Source organism: Scyliorhinus canicula, chromosome 1 (assembly GCF_902713615.1).
Source record: "Scyliorhinus canicula chromosome 1, sScyCan1.1, whole genome shotgun sequence".
Taxonomy (NCBI): Eukaryota; Metazoa; Chordata; class Chondrichthyes; order Carcharhiniformes; family Scyliorhinidae; genus Scyliorhinus; species Scyliorhinus canicula.
The window spans coordinates 27,705,764-27,731,440 of record NC_052146.1 but is presented as its reverse complement, the minus strand read 5'-3'; the positions used below and the strand labels follow the sequence as shown (position 1 = coordinate 27,731,440).

The 25,677-nt window shown below is 50.7% G+C and overlaps 1 protein-coding gene across 5 annotated transcripts in view; it reads right to left on the bottom strand.

Annotated features, from left to right (window-relative positions):
• LOC119953068 (transcriptional regulator ATRX homolog) overlaps nt 1-25,677 on the bottom strand; it is a 608,924-nt gene that overhangs the window by 146,710 nt on the left and 436,537 nt on the right. For all 5 annotated transcript variants that reach the window (XM_038776923.1, XM_038777098.1, XM_038777278.1 and 2 more), the window contains one exon: nt 17,876-17,959. In XM_038776923.1, coding sequence (XP_038632851.1) covers nt 17,876-17,959 — 84 coding nt within the window. The remainder of the gene's footprint in view (nt 1-17,875; nt 17,960-25,677) is intronic.

Here is a 25,677-nt window from a genome sequence, read left to right as displayed (position 1 = left end):
ATTCCTCTGAGCTTCTTCCTGCTCCTCATGTCTGGGTCTGTCACCTCTGTGCCGTCCGCAGGGTAATTCTCCGAAGTGGGCGGGGTGTACCTTATAGGTGCCCGTCTTTTCCTTGACGACCTCCTTGGAAGTTGTTCTTCCTCCTCCTCGGGGAGAGGTGTCGCGGCAGCCTCGTCGAGTGTGTCCATCTCCGACTCTGATGACTGGATGACGGGGTCCGGAGAAATTGCTCGGGGCTGGGGTGTGGGTATCCTTTCCGTCTGGGCTATCCCAGCTTGAGGCGGTCCTGCTTCGCCTGCCTCCAGGTGTGGTTCCGCTGCCCTTATTTGGTCTAGGTGTTTCTTCAGCACCTTACCTCCTATTGAAACCTCATAGGATATGGGCCCTGTTTGGGACTCTACCGTGCCTTTGACCCACGTTGGTCCATTCCCATAATTCTTGACCCAAACCGGTGCCCTCACCTGGAAATGTCTCTGCTGCCGACTATTATCAGGCCCCCTGCGTTGGGCCTCCTGTTGTTTCTCCACTTTCCCCGTTAAATTTGGGAAAAGGAGACTCAGCCTCGTTCGCAGCCGCCTTCCCATTAAGAGTTCAGCTGGCAGTATGCCCGTTGTGGAATGCGGTGTGGTCCTGTAATCAAACAGCCAGCGGGAGAGCTTTGTGTCTATTGACGCTGCCGGCTGCTTCTTGAGTCCCGCTTTCAGTGTCTGGACCGCTCTCTCTGCCAGGCCGTTGGTCGCTGGATGGTAAGGGGCCGTTTTGATGTGACGGACTCCGTTTTCCTTCAGGAATTTTCCAAATTCCCCACTTGTGAATGCCGTTCCGTTGTCCGACACCAATATCTCCGGAAGTCCATGTGTTGCAAACGAGGCCCTGAGCATTTCAATTGTCGATGCTGTGCTTGCCGTGTTTACCCGGTGGACGTCCAACCATTTGGAGTGGGCGTCCACTATCAAAAAAAACATTGAGCCCATGAAAGGGCCGGCGTGGTCAATATGCAGGTGGGTCCACGGTCTGCCTGGCCATTCCCACGGGTGCAATGGTGCCGCTGGTGGCACTCTTTGCCCCTGTTGGCACTCCAGGCACCGACGTACCAAGGCTGCTATGTCTGTGTCCAAACCTGGCCACCAAACGTAGCTTCGAGCTAGCATCTTCATTTTAGACACCCCTGGGTGTCCGTGATGTAACTCAGTTAAGATTGCCTGACGGCCCTGAGCTGGAACGATTACCCTGGCTCCCCATAATAGGATACCGTCTTCTACGGTTATTTGGTTCCTTCTGCTCCAGTATGGGTGCATCTGGGGCTCCACTGGTCTTTCCAGTTCCCCTGTTAGCAGTAAATGCTTCATCTTGGCTAAAACTGGGTCGTTTTGCGTCCACAACCGAATATGTTGTGCGTCTACTGGTAGGGTGTCCAAAAAATTTAGAGTCATTACTGTCTCCTCTACTTTTGGTATTTGCGGCGGAGTGTCCGGGAGGGGAAGTCTGCTCAAAGCATCTGCGTGCTACTCGCGTTCCAGGTCTGTGCTCCAGAACGTATCTATATGCCGTCAGTAGCAACACCCAGCATTGGATTCTAGCTGATGCAATCGGGGGTATTGACTTGTCTTCTTTTAATAACCCTAATAACGGCTTATGGTCCGTCACTATGGTGAATTTCCGCCCGTACAGATACTGGTGAAATTTTTTTACTGTGAATGTCACCGGCAGTCCTTCCTTCTCGATTTGGGCGTACTTCCTCTCAGCCATCGCCAAGGTTCTCGAAGCATAGGCTATTGGCCGTTCTTCCCCATTCCTTCCTCTATGGGCTAAGACGGCTCCTACCCCGTAGGGGGATGCATCACAAGTGACCACCAACTCCTTCCTTGGGTCATAATGCTGTAGGACATTTTCGGATGACAGCTGTTCCTTAATGTCCCTAAATTCTCGGTTTTGGCGGGTGGACCATTTCCATTCTTGCCCCTTTTTTAGTAGCTGGTGGAGGGGTTCTAGGATGGATGCCCTATTTTCAATAAATTTTCCATAATAGGTTACCAACCCTAGAAATGATCGTAACTCCTGGACCGTGGTGGGAGCTGGGGCTTCTTTTATTGCCCTTACTGTCTTCTAATGGATGTAAGCCTGACTCGTCTACTTTATATCCCAGGTACGTCACTTGTGGGGCCAGAAAAACACATTTTTCCCTTTTTAGCCATACGCCTGCCTTTGCGAAACGCCTGAGCACTTCCTCCAGGTTCCTTAAGTGTCCCCTGTTTGTCCTACCCATGATTAAGACATCATCCAAATAAATCGCCACCTGCGGTAGTCCCTGCAGAATATTTTCCATCGTACGCTGGAATATAGCGCAGGCTGATGACACTCCAAAAGGTAGCCTAGTATAACGAAAAAGGCCCTTCAGGGTGTTGATCGTAGCGAACTTCTGGGATCCCATGTCCAGTTTTAACTGCAGGTAGGTGTGGCTCATGTATAGTTTTGTGAATAAAAGCCCACCTGCCAATTTGGCATATAGGTCGTCTATTTTCGGGATTGGGTATTTGTCCAGCAGCGCGTATTTGTTTACTGTCTGTTTGAAATCTCCACAGAGATATATCGAGCCGTCTGGCTTCAAAATTGGTACCACCGGCGCTGCCCATTCCGAAAATTGTACTGGTCTGATAATGCCGTCGAGCCATAACCTTTCTATTTCGTCATCTACTTTCTTCCTTAATGCAAAAGGTACCGGCTTGGCCTTACAAAATTTCAGATGGGCTTCTGGGTCCACGTGCAAAGTTGCTTTGGCGCCAATGATTTCCCCCAAACCTTCCTGGAAGACCTCCGGGTATTTTTGGAGTACTCCACTCAACTGCCCGCTTCCACTCTGGAAAATTGTCATCCAATCTAATTTTAGGTCTTTCAGCCAGTTCCGTCCAATTAAGCTCGGTCCGGAGCCCTCTACTATCATCAACGGTAATCTGAGCAATTTTTTCTCATATTCCATGGGTACATGAGTCGTGCCTAGAACTTCCAGGGGTTCCCCCGTGTAGGTTTTAAGTTGCGTCGATGTTTTTGTTAGGGTTAGTGGCTGGAGTCCATTTTTGATTTTTCTAAATGCTGCCACTCCCATTACTGATACGGCCGCACCCGTGTCTATTTCCATTATTGTCGGCCGCCCGTTCACCCGTGGGGTAATCCTAATGGGTTCTGCTTTCTTCGTTGTAATATTATATAATTGTTCCCCTTCGAAGGAGGATGGGGCGTCTAGGTTGTGTACTTCCCTGCGTCCCCACCTGCTATTCCTCTTTTGCCACCTCCTCCTAGGGTTTCTGTCGTTGTTACCCCACTCTGTCTGGTGCCAGAAACGGTCCTTCTCTGTTGGGGGAGCCTCAGCCGGTACTTCCCTCTGTCTCCAGTTAGTCCTGGCAGACTTGGGGGCAGTTCTGGGGTTTTCCTTTTTCCCTCTATTCCTCAGGTTTTTCCTGAGAGCGGCTATCTGGTAGCAGGACCCGTTGTGGTAGTCCCTCTCACAGGTATCTACCTCCATTGGCGTGCCCTGTAGTTCCTGCACCCCACTTGCTGCCTTTTCTAGGGACAGTGCGAGCTGTAACGCCTGCCTGCAGTTTAGCTGCGTTTCCGCCAACAGGCGTTTCTGTATTGTGAGGTCGTTTGTACCACACACTAACCGGTCCCGAAGCATTTCATTTAGCGTCGGGCCGAACTCACATTTTTCCGCCAGCCTTCTCAGGCGGGTCAAGAAATTCGTGACTGACTCCCTGTCTTCCCGGTTCGCTTTGTAGAATCTGTACCTACGCAAAATGAGGGGTGGTTTTGGGTCGTAGTGCTCTTTCACCAATTCCGTTACTTCTTGGAAAGTTTTCGTGTCCGGCGCATCGGGATAAATCAGACTACGTATAATGGCGAAAGCGGAGGGTCCGCACGCCGACAGCAGGATAAGCCGTCTCCTTTCGTCCGTCTGTATATCATTTGCCCGGAAGAAGTAACACATTCTCTCCACATACTGGGACCAGTCCTCAATAGCCGGGTCGAATGCCTCTAACCTCCCAAAAACGGCATTTTTAAAATGGCAAGGCTTACCCTCCGAGTGCGGCAGCTGGTCTCTGCAAAATTTGTAGTTTACCTCGTCGCCACTGTAGTAATCCACGGGAGGTAGGAGTTCCGTCACCACACCAATATTTATTTACAATAACGATATTACAGGAGCAGCTACAAACAGTGCTGCTAGCAGTCCAGTCAACTTAAGACTGCTCACAAAGCCTACACAGGTGATTATATGGGCCCCCTCAATGAGCTATCATTGAGGGAGCTCATACTCCAATTGGCCAACCAATAAAGCCAATTGGAGTTCATTACAGCCCTGGACGCGTATGCCACCGGGACCCAGTCAGACTGGTCGTCCTGTTGGAGGAGAACGGCGCCAACCCCGTCCTGGCTGGCGCCAGTGGAGATCTTGGTGGGTCTGGTTGCGCCAAAGAAAGCAAGGGTCGGTGCCCTCGTTAGTTGCTGTTTGAGATCCACCCATTCATTTTGGTGACATTGTGTCCACTCAAACGCAGTGGTTTTTCGTAGGAGATTGCGTAAAGCTGCCGTCCGTGCGGACAGGTTTGGGATGAACCTGTCGAGGAAGTTGACGAAGCCCAGAAATTGTAGCACCGCCTTCTTGTCATGTGGCGTCTTCATGGTCCATATTGCAGTGATTTTCACCTCATCAGTGCTGACACCCTGAGATGATATAGTGTCACCCAAAAGGTTACAGGCTCCTTCGCAAATGTGCATTTTGCCTGGTTCAGTTTCAAACCGTATTTATGAATCCTCTGAAACACCTTCCTCAGATGACAGAGGAGTTCTTCTTCAGTGGTGGACCATACGATGATGTCATCCACATAGACTCTGACACCCTCGATGCCCTCGGTCATTTGCTCCATTATCCTGTGGAAAATCTCTGACGCAGAGATAATGCCAAAGGGCATGCGATTGAAGCAGAAACATCCAAATGGCTTGTTGAACGTACACAGTAATCTGCTCGAATCATCGAGCTGTATCTGCCAAAACCCCTGTGAGGCGTCGAGCTTGGTGAAGATACGAGCATTCGCCATCTCAGACGTGATCTCTTCATGCTTGGGGATGGGGTAGTGTTCCCGGCGAATGTTCTGGTTTAGGTCCTTCGGGTCTATGCATATGTGAAGATCTCCAGATGGTTTCTTAACTCAGACAATGGAGCTAACCCAGTCAGTCGGCTGTGTGACTCGCGATATGACGCCTTGTGACTGCAGTCTGTTGAGTTCCGCTTTCAACTTCTCCCGCAGTGGAATTGGAACCCTCCTGGGCGGCTGAATGACGGGTTTGGTGTCTGTTTCAGCATGATTTTGTATTGGCAGGGTAAGGTGCCCATGCCTTTGAATACGTCGGGGTATTCTTGTAGAATGCTGTGGATTTTAGCTTCCAGGCTTGATGGATCCTGGGTGTGCATGTAAATGCATTGCACCAGCCGCAGGTCTTTGCAGGCCTGAGCGCCTAACAGTGATGATTTGCTGTCATCTACAATCTAGAATCGTAGCTGCTTGCGTATCGCCTTGCTGTCCACCCGGAGATGGCACGATCCCTTTGAGGTGATCTGATTGCCGTTGTAGTCCTTCAGCTGACATGCAGCGGGTATTATTTCATGGTCGACTGGAATCGAATGGAGAGCCTTGCTAGTGAGGAGATTAGCTGAGGCCCTAGTGTCAAGCTTGAAGACTAATGGAAAGTCATTGACTTGCACAGTCGCAGTCCACTCACTGCTGGAATCAATGCTGTTGACCGGGTGAGGCATGGCGATTGTTGCGTCATGTTCCTCGATTGTCTCGACCGTGTCCACAACAAGAGAGTTGTCGCAAGTGAGGTTGTCCTCGTCTGAGGAATACTCATCATTGGATTTTTTGTGCTCCGTTGAATCTATGCTTTTTACATTGAAGCTCATGTGTTTCTGTCTAGTTGTCTTCATTAGCAGTGCAGCTCTGCACTGTGAGGCAAAGTAATTGTATTTGCCACACTTTAAACATCGTTTTCCAGAAGCTGGACATTGCCCTTTTAAGTGGGCATGACCGCAGCGGGGACACGTCATGACACTGTCCGTCCAAGCTCGCGCATGCGCAGTAGATGCTTTCTTCCGTGTCAAATCTTCAGGAGAACTACGCATGCGTGTGGCCTGCATCCAGGTTCACGCTTGCGGGATTGCCGCTAGAGGAGCACCTTCTGGAAGCCTGGGCCACCATTTTGACGGGCTCGACCTCGTGGTGAAGGCCTTGGTCCCGGTAAGTAAACTCCTCATATTCTTCTTTACTTCTTTCATAAGTAGAGCATCTTTGCATGGCTGTTTCTAGGGTTAGATCTTTTTGTTTAAGTAAGGATTTTCTAAGTCCCTCATCAGATATACCATGAACTATCTGGTTTCTGATGAGGGAGTCACAGAGATTTTCAAAGTTGCAGGATTGAGCTAGTAATTTTAAATCAGTTACAAAACTGCTGAAAGATTCTCCCGGTTTTTGCAAACGCCTTGTGAACTTGAATCTTTCAAATATCTCATTGACTTCAGATTGACAGTAGGTTTCAAATTTTTTGATGATTATTTCCAGCTTGCCCTTGTCCTCCCCTGCCAGGTATATAAAGGAATTATATATTTCTAGTGCCTGCGGTCCAGCCAGGGATAAGAGCAAGACTATCTTCCTGGCATCAGACGCTGAGGTTAGATCCTTAGCTTCTAGATATATTTTGAACTGTTGTATAAAAAGTTTCCAATTGGAATACATATTACCAGTGGTCTGGAGCAGGCGTGGAGGTTGGATTGGGTTCATCGTGCCGATTGGTATCTGAAGGGTCCGAATACTGCGAGGCCTTCCGTGGTCAAATGTCTGGTTTAAGTCCTCTGCTCTTGTCTAGCTAGCTTGCTGAAATCACACCTGGTACCATATGTTATTCTCTAAGTCTGAATGAAGACTGAAGACTTCCAGTTAACCCAAGCTCTTTATTCAAAGGGTTCGTTCTGCTCCCAGAGCTCAACTAGATGTAAAACAGTCAAGAGGTATGACCAGTGAAGCTAAGGTAAACTGCCTATGCTGAGCTGTCTCTGTCTGCTGCTGCTCACTAGCTCTGTGCTTCTCAAAGAGGCCGATCCTACCTTGTGCTCGACCCTTTATACCCATCTCTGATGCTGCCCTCTAGTGGTGCTGTGACTGTTACATCTGTGCTGCAGTCCCTGGTGTATGTGCTGATGTATGTACAGATGTACAGATCACTACAACTGCCTGTTTGCATCTCATTATATACATGAGTGGATATTATGACAGTCCTCATGGACGGATAGTTTTTCTCCATCTCCTTAATTGCTTTCCCTTGTGTCGCCTGAATTACACTCATTTGGTCTATTGATGCCTTCATCGGAGCCAGCATGTCCTTTTTAAGATCAGCAAAGCAGCCCCTAAGGAACTCAAAGAACAAAGAACAAAGAAAAATTACAGCACAAAATCAGGCCCTTCGGCCCTCCAAGCCTCCGCCGATCTAGATCCTCTATCTAAAACTGTCGCCTATTTTCTGAGGATCTGTATCCCTCTGCTCCCTGCCCATTCATGTATCTGTCTAGATACAGCTTAAATGATGCTGTCATGCCCGCCTCTGTTGTTCCTATGACCACTGCACCCATGCACCCTGGACTATACCGGCCGCCCTGCCGTGCCTCGGTGCCCCCTCTGCACGCTTCTGTCCATTGGGACTTAAACGCTTCACCCGGCCACTCCTGGCCCAGCTATCCGTACAACAGAGAGGGAATCCTTTTGGCAGTGTTCGCTTCACCAATCTGCCCCAAAAGGTCTGTAAAAACCCCTTGTAAAAAGGTCCGAGAGTCCGTTCCAGACGGGGGCTGCCGAATGCGTGACCTACTCCTCCATGGCCACCACCGGAAGTCTCCGCAGGGCAGTGTTTCTTTAAGTGGACGTTGCTGCAGTTCGAGCACATCATGACATTGGCGTCCTGATGCACCGCGCGTCGTCGCACATGCGCACTGCGGGTGTCGACCGCTTCGTTATCCCCTTCGCATCGCGTATCCGTGGGGCCCCAGGAAAAGCTCGTGAAATGGCCGCTTTCATCAATGCTGAGGCGCTGCATCCGGGAGATGGCCTGCACACTCTCTGCCTCGTGGGAGGCAAGTTTCTCATTTTCAGCCGATTTGTACTGGGCATAGTGATTTTTGGCGTGCTCATGCACTGTGCATGTTTCAATCGCGACTGGCACAGTCATATGCTTGATTTTCAGTAGCTGCTCTCTCAGAGGATCAGAGTGAACTCCAAAAACGATTGGGTCTCTGATCATGGAGTCAGTAACATCACCAAAGTTGCAGGACAGCGCTAGCAGGCGGAGGTCAGTTAAGAAGGAATTGAAAGATTCTTCTTTACCTTGTAGACGCTGTTTGAATATGTCGCGCTTGAAGATTTCATTGGTGGGGACTTCCGGTAGCGGCCATGTCCGAATAGGTCGCGCACACGGCAACTCCCGCCGGGATCGGAGTTTCGGGCCTTTAAACGGAGCGGCAACGGCACTTTGGCAGTGATTCCTGGCGTGGCAAAGGATGCTGGAGAGGTTCCCCCCACTGCTGCATGGACGGAACCAGGAGCGGGGCCGTTAAAAGAGCGATTGCGGGGAAGAGAGCTGAGCGGGTCCAGGAGGACAAAATGGCGGCCGGCGCGGACCAAGCAGCGTGGGCCCACTGGTCGAGAGAGTAGAAAGAGTTTTTGAGAAGCTGCTTTGCAGAGCTGAAGACGGTGATGCTGGCCTCTTTGGAAAAGATGGTGGAGACTCAGAAGGTCCAGGATAGCGATTAAAGAAGATGAGAGGAAGGTATCTGATAATGAGGATGAGATCCTGGGCCTGGCGGTCAGAGTGGAAGCAGAGTGGAGAGACTGGATGACCTCGAGTATAGGTCCAGGAGTCACAACCTGCATATTCTGGGCCTCCCTGAAGGTGCAGAAGGGGCGGACGCGAGCAGGTATGTGGTACAATGTTGGGGACACTGATGGGCGAGGGTGCCTTCCCGCGGCCCTTTGAACTGGACGGAGCGCATAGAGTCCTCACGAGGAAGCCTAGGGCGAATGAACCACCGAGGGCGATGGTGATAAGGTTCCACCGCTTCACAGACAGGGAGCGTGTCTTGCGTTGGGCAAAGAAGGAGCGGAGCAGTAAGTGGAAGAACGGTGAGATTCGCATATATCAGGACTTGGGAGCTGAACTTGTTAAGAGGCGTGCGGGATTCAACCGGGCTAAGGAGGTCCTCCACAGAAAAGGGTGAAGTTCGGGCTCCTGCATCCGGCGAGGCTCTGGGTAACGTACCAGAACAGGCACCACTACTTTGATACGCCGGACGAGGCGTGGACATTTATTAAGCATGAAAAGCTGGACTCGAACAAAGGGGTAGCTGCACGTGAGTGAAACTCTCTGACGGCGATGTGCAACCGGTTGTTGGCCTGATGTAAGATTAGCAGTAGAATTTAAGTTGTTCGCTTTTCTTTTTTATGGGGTATTTTACTTTTTTTTATTCTGTGTTTCTCTCAGGGAGCGGTGTAACGCCCGGGTTGTGTTTTTCGTTGCTCGGGAAGAATCTGAATGGCTCTTGCCCTCTTACCCTGTGGGGGGGGGGGGGGGGGGGGGGGGGGGGGGGGGGGGGGGGGGGGGGGGGGGGGGTTGAGTGCCCGAAGGAGGAGACAATAGTAAGCTTGGAGATAGAGGGGGGGACCGGGTCAGCATGGGTCAGTTGACTTACAGAAGCATAATGGGGGGGGGGGAATCAGTGCTGAGCGGGTGCTTGGGACAACCCACCGTCCAGGCTGATCACGTGGAATGTGAGGGGTCTGAATGGACTGGTCAAAAGGGCCCGTGTGTTCCCGCATTTACCGGGATTAAAGGCGGACGTGGCCACGCTACAGGAGATGCACTTAAAACTCGCTGACCAAACGACGTTAAGGAGGGGATGGGTGGGCCAGGTGTTCCATTCGGGGCTAGACTCTAAGACCAGAGGGGTGGCAATTCTGGTGAGTAAACGCGCGGCGTTCGAGGCAGGGAGCATCATGGCGGACAAGGGGGTAGGTACATAATGGTGAGTGGAAGGCTGCAGGGGGCCTGGGTGGTGTTAGTGAACGTCTATGCCCCGAACTGGGATGACGTGGAATTCATGAGGCGCATGCTGGGTAAAACCGAGGTGGAGGGAGTCGAGTATTCGGCCATTGTGGTCTCGGACGATGTCCCGCATTGGGTGGACCTGCGACTGGGGGCGGAGCGAGGGCAGCGCCCTCTCTGGAGACTGGATGTGGAACTGCTAGCGGATGAGGGGGTGTGTGGGTGGAGAAGGAGCATCCAGAACTATGTGACAACAAATGACACAGGGGAGGTAACAGCAACAACGGTCTGGGAGGCTATGAAGGCGGTTATCAGAGGGGAGTTAATTTCTATTAGGTCCCACAGAGAGAAGAGGGAGAGGGCGGAGAGCGAGAGGCTGGTGGGAGAGATACTTAGAGTAGACAGGAAGTGGAGATCCCCGAGGAAGGGCTGTTAAGGAGCGCCGGAGATTGCAGGCGGAGTTTGATTTGCTGGGAAGGTGGAGGCACAGCTGAAGAAGGTGAAGGGGGCAGTCTACGAGTATGGGGAGAAAGCAAGTAGGATGCTGGCACACCAACTTCGCAGGAAAGAGATGGCCAGGGAGATCGGGGGAGTGAGGGATAAGGAAGGCAATACGATCTTGGGCTCAGAGAAGATCAATGAAGTCTTCAAGGAGTTTTATTGTAAACTGTATGAGCCAGAACACCCGAGGGGCGGGGAAGGGATGAAGCAATTTATGGATCAATTGAGGTTCCCAAGGGTGGACGAAGATCTGGTGGAGGGACTGGGGGCCTCGATTGAGTTGGAGGAGATAGTTAAGGGCCTAGCAAGTATGCAGTCGGACGGCTTCCCTGTAGAATTCTATAAGAAATTCTTGGAGCTACTGAGCCCACTCCTGCCAAGAACCTTTAACGAGGCAAAGGAGAGAGGAACCCACCTCCCGACGATGTCGCAGGCATTGATCTCGCTCATTTTGAAGAGGGAGAAGGGTCCGCTTCACTGTGATCCTACAGGCCAATATCGCTCCTGAATATGGATGCCAAACTGCTGGCAAAAATTTTGGCTACCAGAATAGAGGACTGCGTCCCGGGAGTGATTGAGGAAGTATAGACGGGTTTTGTCAAGGGCAGACAATTGAACACAAATGTGAGGAGGCTCCTGAATGTCATTATGATGCCCTCAGAAGGAGGAGACGCAGAAGTAGTGGCTGCAATGGATGCAGAGAAAGCCTTTGACAGAGTGGAATGGGAGTACCTGTGGGAAGTGTTAGGTAGGTGTGGTGGTATGATTAACATAGCTGCCTGCCATTGGTACAGAACACCAGCTTACCATTGGCCCTGGTCGGTCATGTGCCTCTCGACCGATTGGTTGAGATCAGTCATGTGACGGCTCCCCGATTGGTCGAGAGGCTGAGCTAACCCCGCCTCCAGGGTGAGGTATAAATACCCAGTACGCCCGGCGGTCGTCCATTTACTGTAGTCGACCGCAGGGCTAACATCTAGCTTATTAAAGCCTAACTTTTGTACAGCAACTCGTCTCGCGTTCAATTGATGGTTCATCAGTAGGTTTGGATTTGGTGAGGGATTGATAGGGTGGGTCAAGTTACTGTATCAGGCCCCCGTAGCAAGTGTATCCACGAACCAGCTGAGGTCGGAGTATTTTAGACTGCACAGAGGGATGAGACAGGGGTGCCCCCTATCCCCGTTACTATTTGCCCTGGCAGTCGAGCCATTAGCCATAGCGCTGAGGACTTCAAGGAACTGGAGGGGGCTGGTCGGGGGGGGGGGGGGGGGGCACCGCGTTTCCCTCTACGCAGACGACCTGCAATTGTATATTTCGGAGCCGATCGAGGGGATGGGGGAGGTCATGCGGATCCTAAGGGACTTTGGGAGTTTCTCGGGATACAAGTTAAACGTGGGAAAAAGTGAGCTATTTGTAACCCACGCTAGGGGTCAGGAGGAGAGACTGGGAGAGCTCCCGCTCAAGATGGTGAGAGACGTTTTTGTTACCTAGGTGTACAGGTGGCTAGGAACTGGGATGCCTTACACAGGCTCAATCTATTGCGGCTTATAGAGTAGATGGAGGGAGACTTTAAAAGGTGGGACATACTCCCATTTTCCCTGGTGGGAAGAGTGCAGACTGTGAAGATGACGGTTCTCCCCAGATTCCTGTTCGCTTTTCAGTGCCTTCCCATCTTCATCCCCAAATCCTTCTTCAAGCGGGTGAACAGGATTATTACGGGATTTGTGCGGGCAAACAAGACCCCACGAGTTAAAAGGCTGTTTTTGGAGCGCAGTCGGGGGGCGTGGGGGGGGAGGGGGGGGGGTGAAGGTTGGCACTGCCGAACTTCTGTAGCTACTATTGGGCGGCTAATGTGGCCATGATTAGGAAATGGGTAATGGAGGAGGGGTCGGCGTGGGGAGTCTAGAGGTGGCGTCATGCAAAGGCACCAGCTTTTGCATGTCACTTCACAGTGACTGTCAAACTTGTCCAGGATGGTCTGAAACTTTGTCTTGTCCTGGCCTTCGGTGAAGTGAAAAGAGTTGAAGAGTTCGATGGCTTGATCACCCACTGTTGAGAGGAGAAGTGCAATCTCTTGCATCAGATGCACCCACGAGATCTGAAGCTTCGATGTACAGCAGAAACTTTTGCTTAAATGTCCGCCAGTTGGCACTGAGATTGCCGGAGGTCCTGAGCTGGTGAGGAACCTGATTCTTCTCCATGGTGCCGGGATACATTGGCTGGTCATCACGGAACAGACTGAGGTAAACCACCTAGATTAAGCAGTCTCATGGTAGCATGTCGTGTTATGTATTCTGGGATAACACAGGCTGCAACTGGATGCAGCTTTAACCAAAAGATACTTCCAGACCTTGAAGTTAGTTCAATCTGATTTATTGAACCAGTAGCTCATTTAGATTTAGCACAGTTCTCTATGAGTTTGATTCTCTGCTAACCTAAATGTGGCTACTCTGTCTGACTGAACCAGACTAGCTCTGAGCCACGTGCTGGAGGTGTGATACTGTACATACATCCTGACTCACTCTGTAGATGTTCATCAGTGGAAAGTGGTGGAGTGTGAGTGCCTCGTGCCTTTTATAGTGAGATACCACCCCTGAGTTTCCTGCCTGCTCATTGGTCATGTCCTGTTCTCTGTGTTCATTAGCTGCCTGTCTGTGCCTGTCGGTATATCATTATCTATATGTCTGCATATCATGACACTCCTCTGGACCCTTTCCAAGGCCAGTACATCCTTCCTTAGATACAGGGCCCAACATTGCTCATGATAGTCCAAATGAGGTCTGACCACAGCCTTATATAGCCTCAGAAGTACATCCCTGGTCTTGTATTCCAGCCCTCTCGACATGATTGCTCACTTGACATTTGCCTTCCTAACTGCTGATTGAACCTGCACGTTAACCTTAAGAGAATCTGAACAAGGACTCCCAAGTCGCTTTGTGCTTCTGATTTCCTCAGCATTTCCCCATTTGGAAAATAGTCCATGCCTCCATTTCTCCTTCCAATGTGCATCGCCTCACACTTTGCCACATTGTATTCCATCTGCCACTTCATTCCCCACTCTCCTAGCCTCTCCAAGTCCTCTGCAACCCGCCTGCTTCCTTAATACTATCTGTCACTCTACAGATCTTTGTATCATCTGCAAACCTAGTAACAGTACCTTCAGTTCCTTCTTCCAGATTATTAATGTATGTTGTGAAAAGTTGTGGTCCCAGCACCGACCCGTGAGGCACACCACTAGTTACTGGCTGTCATCCTGAAAAAGACCCCTTTATCCCCACTCTCTGCATTCTGCCAGTCAGCCATCCTCTATCCATGCCAGGGTCTTACCCTTAATACCCTGGGCTCTTAACTTATTGAACACTCTCCTCTGTGGCATCTTGAAAAAGGCCTTCCGGAAATCTAACTAAATCACGTCCACTGGTTCTCCTTTGTCTAACATCTTTGTTACCTCCTCAAAGAACTCTAACAGATTTGTTATATATGACGTCTCCTTGACAAAGCCATGCTGACTCAGTCTTATTTTATCATGCACTTCCAAGTTATCCGCGATCTCATCTTTAACAATGGACTCTAAAATCTTACCAATGACCGAAGTCAGGCTAACCGGCCTATCATTTCCATCTTCTGCCTCTCTCCCTTCTTAAACAGGGGTTACATTAGCCGCTTTCCTCTGAGACCCTCCTGCCTCCAGTGATTCCTTAAAGATCACCACCAATGCCTCCACAATCTCTTCAGCTATCTCTTTTGGAACCCTGGCGTATAGTCCATCCGGTCCAGGTGACTTATCCACCTTCAGACCTTTCAGTTTCCCCAGAACTTTCTCCTTCGAGATGGCCACTACACTTACCTGTGTCCCATAATTCTTCTGGAGCTCTGGCATCCCACTGGTGTCTTCCACTGTGAAGACTGATGTAAAGTGATTATTCAGTTCCTCTGCCATTTCGTTGTTTCCTATTATTACTTCTCCAGACTTTATTGAAAAGAACTCTTTTATATTACTAGCTAGCTTACACTCATATTTCATCTCCCCCCCCCCCCCCCCCCCCCCCCCCCCCCCCCCCCACACCCCCTCGCCTTATTATTTTTTCAGTTGTCCTCTGCTCGCTTTTAAAGGCTTTTAAAGTTCATGTTTTTAAAAAGGAGTACCAATCAGTGCCAGCATGAGCACTTGCTGGGAGGCCGGTGAATGACAGGAGGCCGTTGGATGAGAGGTGGCTCTTGTTAATTGTATGGAAATGGGGCTTATGTGGTGATAATTGGTTTCTGTTCACACTACGGCGAGTTTCTGAATACGCCTAAGGGAGCAGGCTGGTTGTATCGGAAACTGTTTGGCACCTGGCGCGGTTCCCGTTTTTGACCTTTCCCGCTAATCACCGGCCCGTTACGCTTGAGCAAGAGTGCCACTGTCTTATCATCAAGACTATCTTACCAAGGCTTTTCATTCTCTATGACTTTTTTGTTATATTGCACCAAACCTCCTCTTTAAATTCTTTATTGGACAATGTTATACAATACCTCAGAACTCTTGGAGATTTCTCTAGGATATCAGCTTTGTTGAAAGCCCTTCCTCCCACAAGTAAAGCATTGAAATGTGCAGAAAGAAACCAAACCAATTGTAGAGCAAGAGGGCTATTCCATATACAAAAGACAATCTGGAATGTCAGCCAGAGACTAACTGAAAAAGACCATACTCTCCAACTATGCCAGAGTGGTTATCAACTTGCACTCTGGTTGATTAGCTAAAGTTTTATGCAACATTTCATCAATTATCAAAGAACAAAGAAAAGTACAATCAACCTTGCAGCAATGCACAGTCCCTGGTAATTAATCACACACCTGTAGAATGCATTTGTTGTGGTCACAGACTGTCTGCACACTTAGTGAATAGAAGCCCTTGCGGTTGACGTAGTTGGTGGTTTGATGACATGGAGCTTTGAATGTCATGAAAGTGCATAGAACATAGAACAGTACAGCACAGAACAGGCCCTTCGGCCCTCGATGTTGTGCCGAGCAATGATCACCCCACTTAAACCCACGTAACCCGTATCCCAACAATCCCCCCATTAACCTTACACTACGGGCAATTTAGCATAGCCAATCCACCTAACCCGCACATCTTTGGACTGTGGGAGGAAACCGGAGCACCCGGAGGAAACCCACGCACACACAGGGAGGACGTGCAGACTCCACACAGACAGTGACCCAGCCGGGAATCGAACCTGGGACCCTGGAGCTGTGAAGCATTGATGCTAACCACCATGCTACCGTGAGGCCCCGTGCAGTTGTTCCAACATCTCATTGCTCTAATATCATGGCTTGCCTGCCATAAGTTGTTTGCCCTCATAAAGATTGTCTTGTGACCTATTGGATGCACTTCTACGTGGAGGCTTTCAAAATCCCACTGATGTCACCTGTAGAGCCCTGGAAGGGGCCATTGGTGTAAAAATTGAGTGCTGCAGTTACGTTTAGCAACAATAGCAGCGGATTACTTTCAAGTCCCCGTGGAACCGCATCCTTCAACAGGCAGCAGATATAACCAACCAGATCCCTGGGCATGCGTAGATTTCGGACATTTGCTGATAGGCCCAGCATCGTCTGTAGACCCTAGGTCTGGCAAGGTGCCTATGAATGACAGTTCTCTGGGGTTCATCCTCTGTGTACGGTGCAGGTCCTGCCCCCACTTTCTCTTGAAGGTTCTACTCCTGCCTTTGGTGAAAAAAGCAGCACCGCTGATGTCTTCTTCTTCTCTCCTCCCCATGAGCGAGAAGAATGAAAGCAGGATTACCAGGCTTCATGTTTCTGATAGTCCCCTCATTGCAATGTAAAGGAGAGACGGTTAGCAGTTGTCTGCTTTGTCCATTCATCAACTACAGCATCTCTCAAAGTCATTGACTCATGTCCTGGCCACAATATTGATGCCCAGTGCTTAGTTTTCATGCTGGTTGGGCAAGACTCCACACCAGCCTTGCTCCACACCACATGTCCAAATGTCAACAGCTGTGGCCACTATACTGCACCATGAGCTCTCATCTTAGGAGCAAGCATTGCAAGGCCTTGTGATCAACTTGGCACATGGGGGACACTTGTCAATAGGTACTTCAGCACAGAACCAAAGATTAGGAGTGCTAGACTTGGGCAGTGTGCCATGGCCACTTTCTAGGATACAGGTGCTTGCCCGGTTGGGCAATGGTATCCACAGCACAGTAGTCATTGAATCTAGAAGTCTGTTCGTTAAGGGTTAAATACTGAGAAGCAATAGTTAACATTCTCACACATAAGTACTGCTTGAGTGGACACAATCACATAACTAATCTGACTCCAAATATGTCAATTGAGATCAAGAATGGTCTCAGCCGTGATGGGTTACTGATCATCAACGTATTTTTCCATTAGGCTTGACTTCGTCTACATCCCGCCTGCATAAGCTCCCCCATCCCAGCGATTGCCTGGAACCTTCAGTCCATACTGACTCCACCAACCACACCACCCCCATAGCCCACACCCCTGCATCACACTGAAGCCTGCGCTCCAGGCTTCCTATCCCACTGTGCAGCCCTTCAATAAAGCCCATGACCCCCACACCAGACGCAGTTTTGAATATGCTTGCCTGTGACAACCGCACCCCCCACCACCCCCCGAATCACCCTACCCACCCCGTTGAAGACATGGAAATGCTCTGTGAGCGCTGCAGCAGCTTGAGTGCACTCACCTAAGAGTTCCCTTTGGAGTTGTGCTGGCCAGATGCACACCTTTTGAAATAAATAGTTCATAATGCTGTTGTGGGGACATACCCCTGTGAATACTTTATTTGACATGGGGATTCCGGCATATGGACCCGATAATGATATGCTAAAGTATTCTAATGATGTTACCGACATTCAATGGCAGGAAATGCCACTGATGGGAGAGAGGGTGATTGCATCCTGTATGTACACCACGGGGCAATACGTCTGAGGCCTTCTCATTATATTTTACACCCGTGCAGCCAAATCTGCCTTACGTGAAGGTGCGTAGAACATCCCAGTCAAGATGCTTCATAATTTTTTGAAACAATACAAGGATTAGTAACATATGAATATAGTAAACCTGGAGCAATGACATACAATATTCATTCAAAAGAATGGAAATTTAGCCACTTCAAGCCGATGATTTCTCAACCAATTCTCTCCACAGGTAATACTTTTCACTTGGAACACTTTGTTGTATGGGCAAATCTTTAAAATGAAAAAAAGACTTCTACCTGAATCAGCGTGATGAGATTCTGATAATTGTGGCGGTATTTTATCATCTGACACACTGGCCTCTTCTTTGCTAGTTTTTGTAGCTGAAACATAAATGCAGCACAAGTAAAATAGCCTCACAATTAACCAGTAATGCTTACTGATCAAAATACAAGTTTAACATTATGTTATAATTTTGTACTTTACTTTTAGACCTTCTGGCAGTTCACCTTGCTGTATGGTTGTGGTGAATGTGATTCACACCGGATTGTAATCTGTATATACATGTGTCTGTATTGTAAGTGCAGCTGCACTACCTGTCCTCCAGGGGGAGCAGCTCTGGGAATGCTCGAGTTGTATGGGGCTTCTCCCTTGGCTCTGCCCAGGACTCCTCCCCCGGAAGCTGCTGTATAAAGATCAGTGCCACATGGTCAGCCGGCCAGTTCACCGAAAGTTCAATGGCCAATAGGCTGGCTCTGTTGTGAGTATATTAAAACCGCTATTCTAATCCTACAAGCACGTGTCCGTAGAATTGTTGGTTCCAACAATTTAATATACTCAGGAAACAGTCGAAGAAATCATGGAAGCAGCCCTCAAGACCGGACGCCTAGAACTCAACCCAGAGGATGCAGAGGCTAAGGAAATTTTTCCCCACTGGCTGAGATGTTTTAAAGCCTACCTGGCAGAAGCCAGCACCGCCGGAACAACGGAGGAACAAAAACTCAGCCTACTGCACGCGAGGGTAAGCCACAGAATCTCCACACAGCTAAATCCGGCCGGTTCTTACACCGCAGCACTGGCAATATTGGACAAAATGTACGTTAGGCCCATTAACGAGGTTTATGCATGCCACGTGTTTACGACCCGCCGTCAGCGGCCTACAGAAATGCTAGCCGAGTTTGTAAGGGAGTTGAACAATCTTTCCAATGACTGTAATTATCAAGCGGTTACCGCAGCGGAACATAGGGAGCTTGCTGAGCTGGACGTTTTCGTGGCAGGCCTTAGGTCTAACTATGTGCGCCAAAGATTGCTAGAAAAGGGGGCCCAGGACTTAGACACTACTGTGGAGGCTGCTACCACTATGGAAGTTTCCTTCCGCAGCCTCACCTCGTTTCCCGCGGACCCCGCGACCTCATCATGGACCCCCGACCAACAGTCCCCCCCAAGCCTGTGCCGCACGGCCCCCCAGCTACCGCGCTGCCAAAGCCAGTTACTCTGCTGCCCCAGCCAGCTACTCGGCTGCTTCAGCCAGGTACTCAGCTGCCCCAGCCTGCCATTTCTGTGGCCAAAGCCAGCACCCGTGGCAGCACTGCCCAGCCCGATCCACGACCTGCAGCAGCTGCGGGCGAAAAGGACACTATGCCAGAGTGTGTCTGGCGAGGAAAGCCCCAGCCTCTAACCCTCCCATGGCTGAAAGCACCCGTTCCCTGAATTCACAGGCCTGCAGGTCCCGAAATGCTACAGCCTGTATGCCGACTCCGCCCCCACCTGACATGTGCGACTCATGGGGGCGGCCATCTTGGCAATCCTCCTCCATGCGGCCGGCCATGTGCGACTCATGGGGGCAGCCATCTTGGCAATCCTCCTCCATGCGGCCGGCCATGTGCGACTCATGGGGGCGGCCATCTTGGGATCCATCCCCTTCAAACTCTGAAACTCACCTCGACGACTACGAACTCAGAGGGCAGTCATCACGGGGCCACTCCAGCTCAGCTGATCGAGCCGCCGACTACCCGCAACTCAGCGCAGTCACCCTGGATCAATCCCGCCCCAAGCACCTACGAAGTTCGATGGCGGAGGTCCAGATCAACGGGTACAGCACGCCATGCCTCTTTGACTCCGGGAGCACCGAGAGCTTTATACATCCAGAGCTGGTAAGACGCTGTTCGCTTTCTATTTTTCCGGTGAGCCAAACTATCGCCCTCACTTCGGGCTCCCACTCAGTCCAACTCCAAGGACGCACCATTGCTACGCTCACAATTCGAGGCGCAAGTTATTCTAAATTTAAACGTTATGTCCTGCCTGACCTCTGCGCGCCACTCTTATTAGGCCTGGATTTCCAGTGCAACCTCAAGAGCCTCACCCTCAGCTTCGGCGGGCCCCTGCCCCCACTCACTATCTGCAGCCTAACCACGCTGCACATCTCCCCCCCTCCGCTCTTCGCCAATCTCACTCCAGATTGCAAGCCAGTAGCTACTCGCAGCAGGCGATACAGCCTACAGGATAGGGTCTTTATCCGATCGGAGGTCCGACGGCTGCTCAGTGAGGCGATCATAGAGGCCAGTAATAGTCCCTGGAGAGCTCAGGTGGTGGTCGTCAAGACCGGGGAAAAATTTTGCATGGTCGTCGACTATAGCCAGACCATAAATCGCTTTACGCTCCTAGACGCGTATCCCCTCCCCAGAATTGCCGACATGGTTAATCAGATCGGCCAATATCGGGTATTTTCCACGGTGGATCTGAAGTCTGCAAACCACCAGCTCCCAATCCGCCCGGAGGACCGCCACTACACGGCATTCGAGGCCGATGGCCGCCTCTTCCATTTCCTCCGGGTCCCTTTCTGCGTCACTAACGGGGTTTCGGTGTTCCAACGAGCAATGGACCGAATGGTAGACCAGTACGGGCTGCGGGCCACGTTTCCGTATCTGGACAATGTTACCATCTGCAGCTATGACCAGCAGGACCATGACGCCAACCTCCACCGTTTTCTCCAAACGGCATAGAAATTAAATCTCACTTATAACAAGGAGAAATACGTTTTCCGCACAAACAGACTAGCCATCCTCGGCTACGTCGTGGAGAATGGAGTCCTGGGCCCAGACCCGGACCACATGCCCCCTCTTAGAACTCCTCCTCCCTCATTGCCCCAAGGCCCTCAAACGGTGCTTGGGGTTCTTCTCATACTACGCCCAGTGGGTCCCTCAATATGCAGACAAAGCCCGCCCACTCTTTAAGGCCACACGATTTCCCCTGTCAGCTGAGGCGCGCCAGGCCTTCAGCTGCATCAAGGAGGACATCGCCAAAGCAGCCATGCGGGCGGTGGATGAATCCACTCCCTTTCAGGTTGAGAGCGACGCCTCAGTGGTAGCTCTAGCAGCCACTTTAAATCAGGCAGGGAGGCCCGTTGCATTTTTCTCCCGTACCCTACCCGCTTCAGAACTCCGACACTCCTCAGTCGAGAAGGAAGCACAAGCCATCGTGGAGGCTGTTCATCACTGGAGGCACTACCTCGCAGGTAGGAGGTTCACCCTCATCACCGACCAATGATCGGTTGCCTTTATGTTTGACAACTCGCAAAGGGGCAAAATAAAAAATGATAAAATCCTTCGGTGGAGGATCGAACTCTCCACCTATAGTTACGATATTAAATATCGACCGGGGAAGCTCACGAGCCCTCGGATGCCCTATCCCGCGGGACATACGCCAGCGCGCAGATCAGCCGTCTGAAAGCCATCCACGTTGATCTCTGCCATCCAGGGGTCACCCGGCTCGCCCACTACATTGAGCCCGAAACCTGCCTTTCTCCAACGAGGAGGTAAAAGCGGTCACCAGGGACTGCCCGATCTGTGCAGAGTGCAAACCGCACTTCTATAGACCAGACAGGGCTCACCTGGTCAAGACTTCGAGGCCCTTTGAACGCCTTGCGATCGATTTCAAAGGGCCACTCCCCTCCACTAACAAGAACATTTATTTCCTCAACATCATCGACGAGTTCTCCCGATTCCCTTTTGCCATTCCATGCCCTGATATGACCTCCCACACAGTCATTAGGGCCCTGCATAGTGTCTTCACCCTGTTCGGTTTCCCCAGCTCCGTGCACAGCGACCGGGGTTCGTCCTTTATGAGCGACGAGCTGCGTCAGTACCTGCTCGACAAGGGCATCGCCTCGAGCAGGACTACCAATTACAACCCCAGGGGGAACGGGCAGGTGGAGAGGGCGAACGCGACGGTCTGGAAGACCGTCCTACTGACCCTCCGGTCTAGAAAACTCCAAGTCTCCCAATGGCAAGAAGTCCTCCCAGACGCGCTCCACTCAATCAGATCCCTCCTCTATACAGCTACAAATCAAACCCCTCACGAGCGACTCTTCATTTTTTCTAGGGGCACTACCACTGGAGTCTCACTTCCGGCATGGCTAAGGACATCAGGCCCGGTACTCCTGAGGAAGCATGTCAGGGGGCACAAACTGACCCCCTTGTTGAAAAGGTGCACCTCCTCCATTCCAACCCTCAGTACGCATTCGTGGAGTTCCCGGACGGTCGCCAGGACACAGTATCCCTTCGCGACCTGGCACCCGCTGGATCCAGCCCCCCCTACCCTCACTGAGGAACCCCTTACCCCGTTCCCTATGCTGCCGCCCCCTCGCGCCCCCGATTCCGCAAGCTCACCCCACCGGTTCCACGCGCCAGAACCAGCCCGCCCCCAGCGCCCTCAGTCTCCGGTCGAGCCAGAGGTGTATGAAGTTCGGACGAGACCCACCCCGGAGTCTGCCATCGTACCCCAGCTCTCAACACCCACACAGCCACCGCAAGAGGCTGCAACCCCGGTGGTCCGCAGATCGAAAAGAACAATTCATCCACCGGACAGACTAACTCTGTGAGCCACCACCCCCGCTGGATTCGATTTTTCACGGGGGTAAATGTGGTGAATGTGATTCACACCGGATTGTAATCTGTATATACATGTGTCTGTATTGTAAGTGCAGTTGCACTACCTGTCCTCCAGGGGGAGTAGCTCTGGGAATGCTCAAGTTGTATGGGGCTTCTCCCTTGGCTCTGCCCAGGACTCCTCCCCCGGAAGCTGCTGTATAAAAGCTCAGTGCCACATGGTCAGCCGGCCAGTTCATCGAAAGTTCAATGGCTAATAGGCTGGCTCTGTTGTGAGTATATTAAAACCGCTATTCTAATCCTACAAGCACGTGTCCGTAGAATTGTTGGTTCCAACAATGGTCAAGAGAGTGTGACTAACCACTGTTACAAATATAAGTAAGTGGTAGTCGAAGGAACAATATTGTATTCCTAAAGTAGATACTGCTTGAAGAAGATACTTTTATTAGGCACAGTTGGAAGTAAGATTTAACATTTTGGTTTGTGGGACTTCCAGTGTGGACCATGGAGTAAGTGGTCACACACAAGCCAGCTCCTGCCCAAGGTTACAAAAAAGAGTTCTTTTTTAATCAATACGGGTTGGAATTTTGATGAAAAGATGTAGGTGAATGTTGAAGGAGTACTTTCCCCCAGGAATGGTATATCTCTTGGTTACCAGACCCGGCAGAAACAGTGAGGGATTTGGTTGAAGCTGCAGCAAAGACAAAAGCCTCTTCCAGCATGCAGGCGGGGGAAGGGCAAACTGACATGATGGCCTTTATTAAAGTTGAATTCCAGCAGCAGAGGGAACAACTGTGAAAAGATCTCGCAAAGGCCATTGAAGAAGCGGTGGTAAGATTTCTGGAGGCGGCCATGGAGGAGTAGGTCGCGCATTCGGCAGCTCCCATCTGGAATGGACCCTCAGGCCTTTTTTCAGGAGTTTTCATGGACTTTTTGGGGCAGATTGATGAATCGACCACTGCCAAAAGGATTCCCTCTCTGTTGTATGGATAGCTGGACCAGGAGTGGCCGGGTGAAGCGTTTAAGTCCCAACAGACAGAAGCGGGTGCCGAGGTACAATATAGCGGCTGGTATAGACCAGGGTGCATGGGCGCAGTGGGCACAGGAGCAACAGGAGTTCCTTAGGGGCTGTTGTGCTGATCTTAAAAAGGACATGCTGGCCCCGATGAAGGCATCAATAGACCAAATGATCGCAACTCAGGCAGCACAAGGGAAAGCGATTAAGGAGATGGAGAAAACGCTATCCGACCATGAGGACGAGTTGGTCATATTGGCCCTTTAAGATCGAGGCGCAGGATGACCTCCACAAGAAATGGCAGGAGAGGCTGGAGGACCTAGAAAACAGGTCCGGGAGACAGAACTTGAGAATTGTGGGCCTCCCTGAAGGTGTGGAGGGGTCGGATGCGGGAGCATTTGTGTCCAAGATGCTGGAGACACTGATAGGGACGGGGGTATTCCCTCAAACCCTGGAGCTGGATGAGGCACACAGAGCCCTCGCAAGGAAGCCCAAGGCGAATGAACTTCCAAGGGCCATGGTGGTGAGATTTCATCGCTTCTCGGACAAGGAACTTGTCTTGCGGTGGGCAAAAAAAGAACGGAGCAGCAGGTGGGAGAACAGCGTGATATGCATCTACCAGGACCTGGGTGTGGGGCTGGCCACGAGACATGCTGGATTCAACCGGGTGAAGGCGACCCTCTTCAGCAAGGGGGTGAAACTTGGGATGCTACACCCAGCGAGGCTATGGGTCACGTACAAGGAACGGCATCACTATTTTGAGACACCAGACGAGGCGTGGTCATTCGTCAAACAAGAAAAGCTGGACTATAATTAAAGGACAGTTAACCTTTGTGGAATGCGGCGGTGGGGCTGGGTAACACGGTACCGTTTCTAAGATAAGATTGAATACAATGTTGGGTTGGTGTAACGGCTGTGGTGGTGGCTGGAGGGTGCAGTGTTTTCGGCAAAGTTGAGATACACAGGGGGGAGGGGGCCCTGTACTTAGTGCGATTTCTTGGGAAGTTGGAGCTTTGGTTCAACAAGTGTCTCCTCACGGGGCAATGTTAGTGCCTTCTATTTATTTTTCGTTTCATATTACTATTAATTCACTGGAGCTGGAGAAGAAGTTTAATTGGTTTATTCATGTGGGGAGAGGGATCCGGACAATGAGGCGACAGTCTGGTCGCGCCAGGGGCGGGAGCTGCCGGGGTCAGCATGGGTCAGCTGAGTCTCGGGAGCGTAGTGGGGGGTGGGCAAGAGCTCAGCTGGTGCTTGGCGGGGTTTTTTGGGTCGTGGAAGTTGGAAGCGGGCCTGTGGGCAGAGGTCCTTGGCAGGGTTAATTCCTCCTCATCATGTGCCAGGCTTAGTTTAATTCAATTTAAGTTGGTCTACCGGGCACACATGACGGCAGCGAGAATGAGCAAGTTGTTTGGGGTAGAAGACAGTTGTATGAAGTGCAAGGGCAGCCCTGCAAGCCATGTCCACATGTTTTGGGCATGCCCGGAGCTTAGAGAGTTCTGACAAGTGTTCACGAGGGTAATGTCCAAGGTGCTTAACACACGGGTGGTGCCGAGTCCAGAGATAGTGATCTTTGGAGTGTCAGAAGACCCAGGAGTGTAGGGGGCGAAAGAGGCCGACGTCCTGGCCTTTGCCTCCCTCGTAGCCCGGAGATGGATTTTATTAATGTGGAGGGGCTCGAAGCCCCCGAGTGTAGAGACTTGGGTTAACGATATGGCTGGGTTTCTCAGCCTCTGGAAAATAAAGTTTGCCTTAAGAGGGTCTACGCTAGGGTTCTCTCGGAGGTGGCAGCCGTTCCTCGACTTTCTCAGGGAAAATTAAAATGTCAGCAGCAGCAATCCGTAGGGGGGGTGGGGGGGGGGCGTTCGTGCTTCATTGGGATGGTGTGGAAAGACTGGTTTGCGTGGGGTAATGTCTATTTAATTGTCATCGTATATTCTTTTTTTACACTATGTTAACGTTCACTCTAGTTCATTTTGTTATTATTGTTACTACTGTTTTATTATGAAAAATTCTGCAAAACCTTAATAAGAATACTTAAAAAAAACATTTTAGTTTGTTACTTTTTGGCTCCCCAGCATCTGATTTGGGTGATACCCCAAAGATGTACTGGAGAATCCTCTTGGAATTTCCCAGCTAACATTTTGCACGGGAATTGTCCACAAACGCTAAATTCCCCATGACAATTGCGACCTGTTGG